This window comes from Dipteris shenzhenensis, chromosome 20 (genome assembly GCF_047967505.1).
Source record: "Dipteris shenzhenensis isolate YYH24624 ecotype China chromosome 20, Dip_SZ_1.0, whole genome shotgun sequence".
Lineage (NCBI taxonomy): Eukaryota > Viridiplantae > Streptophyta > Polypodiopsida > Gleicheniales > Dipteridaceae > Dipteris > Dipteris shenzhenensis.
Window position 1 is genome coordinate 47,294,712 of NC_141615.1, and position 12,132 is coordinate 47,306,843.

Here is a 12,132-nt window from a genome sequence, read left to right on the forward strand (position 1 = left end):
CTTCTCTTTCTTCCCTATTTCTAGTAATTTTCTATTATGCCTGCTATTTGGTTTCTCTGGTTTGCCCACTTAGTTACTACGAGCAGCCAGAAGTGGAAGTCCTCTTATACTAAGTCAACTGGAGAACTGCACATCTAGGGACTAGCACACGTAAACCAGCTTGATCTACGGTGTGTTATCGTCCCAAAAAGAATGGGAGACAATGTGTCATTTTGACCCAAACACCTCGAAAGAAGCATCATGCTTCATTTGGGGGAGTGGTTCCAATGCATTGGTCTGTGTAACGTGTCTTCGTTGACGTACACTTACTTTCAGTTCACCACCTCCAAATTCAAGTGGGTCTTTGGAGCTGAATGAAGTGGAAGATGAGGAACATGCTTGCTCAGATGCATCACGTTCCAACAAGTCTGAAAAGAACATGGGATCGTTGTCTTAAGCCTACATGAATTGTTTCTCAACTCCCAACAGGCACGTTGGGTGACTACTTGGTGGAGCTCCACGACTCTCGAAAGACATGGTGTGACACCATAGACACAATGGTAACATAGAAGTTGGATCAATGTAGCAACAAAAGTATTAGCGTGCATTTAAATGTGTAATATCGTGTATGAGGGCCTTATGGGCCTAAGGGCCTGAGCAAGGTGTGAGACACATATCAATCAATCAATGAATCAACACGTTTTTAAAAAATGGAATTTGCTTAGGATAGGTTGAGAGAGCAGTTTGAGCTCCTTTGGCTTGGTAGTCTCCTAATCTGGCAACTGATTGAATGAATGAATTTCCACTGACAGATCAGTCGGCATATATGGCTCTGTACACAGTGATAGACGCTGTCTATCCTTAGAAACAAACGCGTTAATGATCCCGGCTCATAATATCCACAGAAGTGAATTGAACGATTCAGGTTGATGAGCCTCACAGCCATGCACTGCTTCTCAGTGATTGAAAATTGACCAACACAGACATATGGATCAATACCAGAAAACAGAGTCAGAACCTGGAAGCATGAGTTCCCTTCAACTTAAAATATCCCGCGTGTTGTCCTAATTCTTCCTTGCCAATGACAGAGCCCGAGTCACCATGAACGTCCAGGTGAAAACGATGTTCCACCAATCTAGGCTCTGCAGCCTCAACATGGCTATCCTCTGCAGCACCTGGTACCAAATTGAGAGCTTTGATGAAGCGTTCAGCTTGACTTTGAGGAAACGTGCCGCTGGGCGCACGGGCTGTGAAGGCAAAACCGATGACAAGTAAAAGAGAGACAAGGTGAAGCATCAAGGATGAGGACAAAGGAGACGCCATAGATGTGGAAGAGGCGTTAGTGCAGCGATGGAGAGATCGAATCCAAGAAGGAAACTGATCAATTTGGCGAGATCGATTAAAGTTTGGAATCAGATTTGTAAGACTTTCTTCACATTGCACGTCACTTCAGAACTGCATGTGTCGAAAACTTGTGCGTGCTCATTCGATTGCGGAGGCTCAAAACTTGTGAGTCCGTGACACGTGCGCAACATGTGCATGCAGCCCCCACTCAGGATGTTTAGAGGGCTTCCCCGCGCTCGCCAGTGGCCCTGGTTCAGCGCCACTAGTGGCAGGGGGAATGCAGAGCCCCATGGAGAGAAAAGATTGGCTCAGCTGTGGGCTCTAGCAGTCCACTGCCAACCCAGCTTGAGCTGAAAATGGGATTCCAGACTAGCAGTCCACTACTAGACTGGGAACTCAGGTCAGATATCATATGCCCGTCTTTGTTGTCCATCATAGCCTTGTTCATAGTGATGGAGATCTGCAAAGCAGATTCCACCCAGGATCTCAGTCCACCAGAATCCGGCAGGAGACACAGGGGGACAGGGTTACCTTCATCCCTCACCTGCTCACTTAGCAGCCTCCCCAGCCTCAGCCTCAACGCGGGGAGGCCCTCTTACACACCACCAAAGGGTGCCCAAAGTTTGGGCACCCAAAAGCAATTATGGGCAGGCTGGAATGGGCAACCCCCATTACACACCAGTCGACCATTGTGAGATCATTAAAAAATGGGTGCCCACGAATGGGCACCCCTTTTACACACCACCCAAGTACAAACCCCTTTTGTAAAAATGAGGGCCTGGATGGGTGTGGAGCTTGGGGACCCAAATCGTTGGTATTGGCTGAATCTAGCCCTGCCCATCGGTGGGCAGCCAAGCTTTGTTGCCCAAGGAAGGCCTTTCTCAGGGCACAAGGTCTAAGCTTGGGCACTGTATGTGTAAAGAGGTGCCCGCCTAAACCTTAAATCGTGGCTTTATATTGGTCCAAACGGCCGCCCAAGCTTGGGCACCATTTGGTGTGTAAACAGCCTTAGCTGCAGCCCTTTTGGCCATGCTTCGAATGGCGCCACTCATTTCGTGCATCCAGATAAAACATGGAAAGGGTATTTTCATGACCTCACTTGCAAAACCCCTCCACACACAAAGGCACAAATTCCTCAGATATTGGAACAAGATCTCATGCAAACGTTCCTCTCCACACATAATTGCAACTTAATCATACCATTTAATTATGCAAAGCCATTGCCTAATAGGGCAACCCTGTTAAAAAAACTACCTATTAATTAATTAATCGATGTGCAGGGGGAGCCAGTCAAAAATTAGCGTAAGAGAAGTCGCGATTAATAAGAAGTCTCCTGAAGGTGTGATAAATCAGAAGTCTCCAGAAGCCAAGGGATCTAGATGGATTATGTCTATAAGTACACGGAGGTGTTGAGCCGAGGGAGGAAGTGCAGGGAGAGGAAGAGGAGAGGAAGGAAGGGGAGAGAGAGGGAGAGGGAGAGGGAGAGGGAAGGGAGCGGGAGAGAAGAGGGAGGAATGGAAGGGAGAGGGGAGAGGAGAGGGAGCAGTAGGGAGGGGAGAGAGAGAGAGGCTAGAGAGGAGTGTGGAAAGGCTGAGAGGTGGTGGAGAGGAGCGAGGAGAGCTGTGGGAGGGGAAGCGAGGGATGAAGGGAGAAGCGAGCGAGAGATGGAGCGAGGGAAGGAGAGGCTGAGAGATGGCGAGGGAGGGATCCGAGCAAGGAGAGGCTGAGAGATGGTGATGGCGGCGATGGATGGAGGAAGAGAGCGACGGAAGGAGGTAGGTTAATTCATCGATTAATATGTTAATCGAGTTAATGCACCTTAGATTAATTGTGATCATGTAATCAAGAATGAAATGAATTAATTGATTTTCATCACAGGACATTTTTTGGAATAATTTCAATTAGTAAGCAAGTTTTGCAAGGTGCCACTCAAAAATGGCCAAGCGAGGGTGATGACATGCGCACACGTGCACACACACACACACACAAAGAGATGCCATGTTAGGGCCCACATGTGTGCATGCGTGCGTGTGTGTGTGTGTGCATGTGCGCGAATTAGAGGTTGGTAAACTTTGGTCTGTGGTAGCAGTGCCTTAGGTTTAATCCTGTTTATCCTCCCTCTTCTCCTAGTAATCTTCCTGATGAATGATCCAAGCAATGCTTATCAAGAATATGCTGGTCCATGCAGAAATAACTTTGAGCTTATGCCACACTTATTAGTTTGTAAATATGTACATACCACTTAAATGCCTTGCATATAATATGCAAGGCCTCTGCAATATAAATAAATGGAGGTTGCCTTGGCATTGCACTACTATTCATATGCTACATGTGGTTTGTTTGCAAGAACAAAATCAGGACTCCTTCATGGGCCGTGAAAGTTTTTTGTGGGATTTTGCATCTTTTATGTTGGTTGGACTTCTTTTTTAGAGGTTTCCATGTCGGGTTCATATTGATTTATAGCCATAGTTAGTTTATAATGACCCACATGGCCATTACCTTGGGGATACTTATGACTTTGCTTTGTTTCTATATGGAGATTTTAATAACTTTAATGGCAATGAGGATAATAGTACCCATTGTTCACATATGATGGGAAGAGAAAGGGATACTTGGACACTCATGCTTGATACTTTGCATGCCTATGATTTATGGCAGCACCTTATACCTCATGATGTTGTCTATACTATCTTCATAATGCATTTACTTAGTATGGTCATGTTTGGATAGATGATACATGCTTCATGTGGTTTGGTTTGATAATTTTACCTCTGAGATGCATTTAGATATGCCTTGCCTTTATATGATCATTTTCCGATATCCATGACCTTACATTTTGGTCTACCAGTGCATGATGTGCAACCGCCCTGCAAAGGTTTTATTGGTGATAAATTCTTATTTAAAGCACCATGCTTTTAAGTTATGGTCAAGGCTCTTATTCGTTGACTTGTTTTGTGTGCTTCTATTGATGGGGACTAGGCATGGGACTATTTCTCCTTAGGAATGTAGGACTGGATTAAAAATTATGGCAAATGATATCTTGGGGATTTGTATCTCAAAGTAGCATATGCAAAAGCTCTGGTTCAACGCTTCATTTCTATAGCGTAGCTGAGACAATTGCTCTTTATTGGTTGGCTCAGAATGATGAGTGCAAGTTTAAAAAAATGGTAGCTTCCCTCTCATCTGAAAGCTATGTAGGATATTGGTTCTTCTTCCAAGGCCTTTCCCAAAAGTCTTCATACTTCGTGCCTTGTGCATTCCTTGCATTGCATGCTGCGTCAAAATGGATCATGAACAATGAATAGGCAACAGCTTGATGATGAAATGCAAAATTATTTTCTGACATGTGTGCCACTACACCTCCTTCCTTACCTGCGGAGGTTGATGCCCAAAAGGTTTGTCTTCAAAATGTTCTCTCGTAGGAGGATGCACATAAGCTCGAATTGCCTATCACCAAGCAAGAAGTGAAAGCAGCATTATCTAAATTAGGGCACTCTAAACCTTCGGGTTGGGATAGCTTAACAATTAAGTTTTCTGCTAAATTTTGGGACCTGCTTAGCCCTATCCTGGTGTGTGTGTATGTGCACGCGTGCGTGCGTGTGTGTGTGGCCTACCCCCAACCCAAAGGGTAACCACATGGTGGGGAGTAAGCCCACCATGTGGATCTTACTCCCCGCCTAATAGAAAGATAAGTGACTTCTGTATGGTAGAAATGGATAAGTATGATAAGTGTGAAAAGTGTTGTTATAAGTAGTTCGAAAGTCCAATTCACAAGAGGTTGGATCTAGTGTTTTTGCACAAGAAACCAATAGTTAGAAATCAAAGGAAAGAGTAGCCATTACTACACTCATACACGCATAGAGATACACAGAAATCGAAGGAAAAAGTGGCCATTACATATATGCGTGTGCGTGCATGCCTATGTGTGTGTGTGTGTGTCTGTGGAAGATTTGACAACACCCCTTTACATAGTGAAAAGACAAAAGAGTGAAGCTAGACAATGGAATAGGACTAATTGCATTAACGGAAAAGTTTGTACAAGTCGGTGAATCCTTGTTTATAAAGGAAACCAACAGTGGGCCATTTTGTAGAAATGACTTTGTGGAAACTGTATAGGAGTTGAGCTTGGATAAGTCCTGGCAAGCATCACTTTAATTGAAGAAGGGAGTCTACCTACCTACCACCATCCAACAAGCAAAACAATAAGAACCAGTTTTAACTTTAGTTGGGAAGACATGTGTCATAAACACCCTCCCTTGTTATCGGAGTCACAATAAAATTAACACTTGGCCATACACTTATTAAGCTTAATGTAAAAACAAATTTGTTTGGGTAGAGGAATGGGTTTGGAGGTTACATAGAAGAAAATATTGAAACTTATTAGAAGGGTTGGTAAGTGAGAAGAGTGTGGAAGGGAGGGGTGTATGGAAGAAGTGTGGATGAGGAACAGTGATGCTGGCAGGTGTAGTTTTAAACAACCAAGCCAAATTGAATTAAAAATAGAGGGATACAAATTAATAGAAAAAAGGGGGGGAAAGGAGAGTGGGGACTTAATGTAAAAATAATGGGGGGGAAGGGGGTAATAAATGTAAAAAGATGAGGGGATTTGAACTAATGAAGACGTAATTGTATGGGTAATTGAGAAGAAAAGAAGAGAATTTAAAATAAAAAGGGGGTTAGAACACGATAATATAGAAATAAGTAATCTAAATAAAGGTAAGCCAAAAATAATACTTTAAAGAGAGGGGGTAAATATAAATAATTAAGGGGGTTTTTAAGGGAGAGGGGGGGGGGGGAATTAGATATAAGTGTATTGAGAGGGGGAATTTAGACATAAAATTAGAGAAGGAAGAGGGAGGGGGTGGGTGAAGGGGGATAAAAGAGGAAAAAATTAAGAGGTAAAGATCAAAGAGGGGCGGGATGTGGATTAAGAAGAGGAGGGGGTGGTGGGGGGTTTGCAATAAAAAAGACGAAGAACCTGTAAACAATAAATGACACCGTGGAAGACCACGGGATTGGAGAGGAGGGGGGCATAGTCTCATTGGTTGTGCAAGGAAGGTGCATGTAATGATGGCACCACAGCCAAGGTGGCAAAGGTTGACCATTGTAGTACCTGTAAGCCCATTTTCAAAGAGGGTAGACTGTAGAGGTGCTAGTTGTCGAGCCGCGGGTGTGCAACTGCATCAAAAGCGGACATGTGGACTGTGGAGGCAAGCATGCGACGGAGTATTTACAGCAGGGAGTGGTGGTGGGGTATTTAAGAGCAGCACGACCTAGGCGAGGTAGTGAGGGGTGGGAGGGACGCAGACAAACAGTCATGGAGCAGGTGACTACGAGGAACTTAGAGCCACGTGCGAGTGAGGGGGCAACGAACAATACAAGGCAAGAGGAGCATGCACAGTAGGGGTTGTGGGAGGGGTAGTAAGGGTGAGTAGTTGGGTGAGTGTGGAGGTTTGTAGGGGGTTTTAATAGGGTATGTAGTCGTGGGAGTCGAGCGAGAATGTTATAGGAGTTGGAGATAGTAGAAGTCGGAGGGGTTTGGGGGGGTGGTAACGTTAGGTGGGATTAGGAGGTTTAGGATAGAGATAATTGTGAATAAATTAGAATAATAAACTAAAAATTAGAGAAAAGATAAAATGAAAGGAAAGTTTTAGGATAATAAGAGAATAATAAATATAAAAGGTATGAAAATAAAAAGAATTATAAAAAGATGTGAATAAATTGAATAGATACGGAAAGAAGGGAAAAGTAGGGAGAGGGAGTTTAAGAGGGGTAAAACGGGTAGAGCGAGAGTCGGAGATTGGGGGGGGAGAGGGTTTGGTAAGTGAGTTTAGTCGAGAGATGGAGAGACTAGAAAGGGAGGTAGTCACCAAGGGGGAATCAAATTAACAATGAAATTTTTTTTTGAAGTAGAAATGGAAAACTAGGGAAAATATATGCAATTTTTTTTAGGAAGATAGGAAAATATAGGTGGGAAGAAATAGAAAAAAAGTAGGGGGGAGGAAATAAAGGATAAAGAATTTTAAAAAAATAGGAAAAAATAAGAAGGCTTTTAAGGAAAATAAAGAGAAATAAGAATAAATAAAGAAGAAAATGAGGGAATTTATTTTTTGTTTATAAAGAAGGTCTTTCAAAAGTACTTTAAAGGGAAGAGCAATAGTTTGCAAGGACAAAAGGGAATGAGGATTGTAAGTGTGTGTGTGTGTTTGTGTGGAGAGAGAGAGAGAGAGAGAAGTTTTGCTAATGACCACATGTATGCATTTTCATGCTCTCTAGTGTGTGTGCGTGCATGCATGTGTGTGTTTTTCCTATCAAACATCTATCCTACTATACTACTAGACCAGTTTTCAATATCATAGTAAACCAATTGCAAACATCTACTATTGCCCTTTTCAAACACCTAGTGAGAGTATTTTGTTCATAACCAACCTCTCAATACCGCAGAAGTGAGAATAATCCACATCATACCATTCCTCTTAACAAGGTGTCAAAGTGAGAGTAAATTATTATACTTACATTTATATCAGTACATTGCAAAAGGTACAATGATACTGATGATTAGTCTCCAATAGAGAGTTCAATCTTATATAGCAGTATTTGGAGAAAATCCATTGTAGAGTGCTCCTCGAAGTTGCCAACACCGTGTCTTCATGCCTTGGATTTTCTAATGCAAACGTGATGGAGAGGTATGCCAACTCACCTGCATCCATCCACAAACATAGCACATTAGAACATGCACACTATAAATTGTGGGATTGCAGGCTTCAATGCCGGCACACAGTTGTTATCCGTGTCACTCAATCTAGATTAGTATAATCAAATCTTGGCATTTTACTATTCAATAGTAATCAGAGGTGGGCAATTAAAGATATGAAGAAATGCCTATAAAATGTTAGTGAAATCCAAGTAATAAGTGGGAATCTCAAGTAAACCATAAATTTGGGTATTCCAGCCAAGTCCAATGGAATTGCCAAGGTCAAAAAATCCAAATATAACCTCAATGTTCTTATACCTTTCCTCGATCTCCCGTTGGCACTTTCCAATTATCAATATCACTACTATAGATTACGTCCAAGGAGATGAGGAGGAGTGCAATTGTATAGACAGTTAGACACCCCTTTCATACCTCATGGGCAATAAGCTACCTTTGCAGTCAATAAAAGTACCCAAAAGGATTCATTCATATATATATACATATATATCAAATAATTTCAAGTAAGGATAACCATTATTGTACGTAGGTCAATCATTCGACCTTCTATCAATCAATCAGTCAGGTCAACTAGTTCCAAGTAAGGATTATCACGGCACAACAATACTTAATGTAAAACATTACTAGATCATGATTATTCTTTGAGGATACATAAGCCTGGTAAATAAAACTACAATTTCATATACAGACTATTACGGTGTTGTGAAGGGGCCATGCACTGGGCAACAAAAAAGCAACAAAGCACTACTACACACTAGTATTCACCTCCCATGCTATCCACAATTAGTGAGAGTATCAATAACTCAAGCCGAAAATCACTTCGGCACTGATGTAAAACCTTCCTTACACCGTAAAGGAAATGCATGACCAAATAAAGCAAAAGTGTAAAGGTTTTCTCTAACCGGCCAACTATTTTGTCTAGTGCGATCGCAGAGAACCATTATCATGATACTGAGACACTGGGTATGACAAAAAAAGAAGCACGGCTTCACTACGAGAACCACAAAGCTTTAGGGTAGCGCCATGAACATATTGCATTACTATGAAGAGTGTCGAGGGTCTATATCATCTATTTCGATAGCGCCAACAGTAACACGTAGAACATAAGAATGTCACGACAAATCAAGGGTAAGAATTCGAAGGCGAAATCTATTCCATTGTCCACGCTTTTATGCCATGGTCACGTTGTGATCAGAGCTCTGAATAAGAACAACTATCATATAAGCTCCCTGGCCACTTTTTAGCGTCTAGTAGAAGGAAGTATAGCTTCCCTGTATTCTATGCTCTGAAGAAGCTAGACAAGAGATCAGAAGGAAGAAGGCTCAAAGACTAAATGAGCTCTTAACTATGTTTTACTCTGTGGGCTACTAGTTTCGGTGGGAACATATATTGGGTCTTAAGCTCTAGTCGATCTACTGGGAGAACATATATAAGGATGAAGAAAACTTTGAGTGTGACGGCTTGGGCAGCTTGGGAACCGAGTAAACAGCGTGTGAAGATGGGAGCGACCACCCGAGGAGATACGTTCCTGCCTCAGAGACAACAGCAAGGTTCGTGAGTGAGGAATATGCACGTAATGGACCACCGAAGGTCCAAGCATGGCCACCGAAGCTCCCGTTCATGACCATATATAACGAAGTCTGGTCACCTATATACGCAATGCAGGAATAAAAGAGAGAGCTCTCTATGCTCTATGTGTTTCTGATCAAAGCCGCAAGGACACACATGTTGTTCCTTGCAGATTGCTAGTATGGCATCTCTGGCCGGAAAGCCCGAAGGCTCTTACTATTAGGCTGATCCTTATTGAATGAAGGATTTTCGACTGGTGAATAGGGAGAGCGCCTCGAGTCCTTCACGTTGTAGATGTAGAGCTGGGTCCTCACGTAGAGAAGAACCGTGGCCCCAGACTAATTGCCAGAGGACACAAACAGTCAAATAATGCACTTAGCGAATCTCCTTGAGCATTTTTGTGGTGCATCAAAGGTCGAAGGTCCTATGGTGAAGGAATGCTCAAGCTCTAATGTGGTACATCAAAGCTTCTTCTGCGCTGCTGCTAGTCCACGCTCCAAAGCATGTAGAAACTGTGTAAAGGGGTCTCCTTCAGGGGATAGAGCGTACTATAGTTTCGAGATTAGGAGCCCTTGTAATGAGTATAGCTTCGGTTGTGAGGAACAATGAGCACTCAATCTGTAGAGATTGATCCTATTGTCGATTCCAAAGCCTTGTGTCTTCTTGCTTGAGTGGACTCAGCGTGACAACCACTTCCTCTATAACCATATGCCCATGAGATCTCTTTTCCAAGATTTCTTGTACTTGTTAGTTAATACAATCTACTTCCCATTGCTAGTACCAAACCATGATAACATTTATCATGCCAGTAAATCCAACCATAGTACATGTATTTAGTCGTAAAGGAGGCCAAATTCATGATGATTCCTATGGTGTGGGGTTCGAGGTCTTTCATAGTCAAATCTCCTCTAGTCACATACGAATATACATATATCCATACCTCCCTATATATTTAGAGAACAAATCCCCTTCCTTGGACTTGTATAGGGAAAAGCTATTCGTAATCCTTTATATCTTTATATATAACTACTAATATATAGAGTATCTATATGCCAATGTTGTCTAGCAATAGTAATTGTAAAAATTTGCAATCCATCGGTTAGTCCAATGTTTATAGGAGTACCTCCCTTATGCCCTCCTAAAGGTTGCAAGGACCCCAAGGGATATATCAAGTTCCCATATTAATAAATGCTAAGGGGTAAAAAGCTTACATTACAAATAACATATGTGGGCTAGTCTATAGTAAAAGTCTAATAAATGCAAAATTCTACCATTATATGTGCTAAGTGCCTTAGGTCTTACCATCTGACATTTTCACAAGCCACCATCATTGATTCCTCATCATCGAAACCACCTCTTGATCCTCTAGAGTGCACCCAACACTTAAAATGAATTAAGATAAAATTCTTTGGCTACATTTTGCAATTCAACATGTAGTCTAGCTATAGAATAGCACCACCATAGAGGAGATCCAACTCCACCAAGCCAAGTAAGCCATTGCCGCATTACCCGACTAGTTCCCACTGGCATCAATCCCATCAGATCTATCATCGATATACACATTCATGCACTGACACCAGTTTGGTTCTCTTGGGATTTGGCACTTCATCACCTCAGTGTGACACTTGGCAGAGTTCTCCCTCTTGGATTCAGGATTGGTTGCATACTTCTTACATGCACATATGCCACTCATGTACAATCATTTTCATTGACTATTTTTGGCATTGGTTCCCTTCACATACACATCAGTCTTGTACAACCTCTTGGCTACTCCCGACACACAGTTGTCATCGCTTTACTACAAGCTTGATCCTTGGCATACAGATGTTCTCACGTGGCTTGGTCTTGACCATTCAGCGTAAGCCCCCCAGTGGCAGCTCTTTCACAGTGTTCTCATGGGTAGACACTCTCACCGGTACACGGGTAAGCCTCTTGCATAGAGCACCAGACTGCCTCCAGCATGGAGTTATCCACATCACTTCATTGATGATACACCAGTCATGACTTCGGATGAGATCCGTGAGTGGAAAGAGAACCTTCTTTGACCATTCATTGCCACAAGGTATGTACCAGTCTATGATGCAGACTCAAGCCTCATTGGCCTTGACAACAAGAGTTTCTTAATGGCCACCTCGTGAAACCCTCTTTTTTAGCCATATTAGCAAAGTTCAAAAAACAATATTATCATACTCAACAAGTAAAAGAGGATAGTAACCACTACAAGGACTTGCCATTCATAAGGGTTCATAAGGGATCCTATGACATGGGCCAAAAAATGAAGAGATGTGCAGATATCCCCTTCATGTCCTTCGTAAGAGAACTAATCAACATGCTTATTTAGTATTTGCTGCCAAGCCATGTTGGAGCATTTGGTTTCCATTCAACGTGTGCTTCAAGGCCCTAATCCTCACATCATTGTTGAACCCCCAAAACAAAGGGGTCTGATGAAGTGAAGCTCCCAACAAAGTGCATGCAGGGCGAAGTGACCCATTGGCCGATGTGTGTGTCATGTGGGCTGAACTAAAATA

At 42.5% G+C, this 12,132-nt stretch overlaps 1 protein-coding gene across 1 annotated transcript in view; it reads right to left on the reverse strand.

Moving 5' to 3' along the window:
• Positions 1 to 1,432, reverse strand: part of LOC147889763 (serine carboxypeptidase-like) — a 49,120-nt gene extending 47,688 nt beyond the window's left edge. Inside the window, exon 1 of the mRNA XM_087391479.1 lies at positions 998 to 1,432. Within this exon, the coding sequence (XP_087247605.1) occupies positions 998 to 1,302 (305 nt within the window). The 5' untranslated portion in view covers positions 1,303 to 1,432. The remainder of the gene's footprint in view (positions 1 to 997) is intronic.
• Positions 1,433 to 12,132: the final 10,700 nt, after the last annotated feature.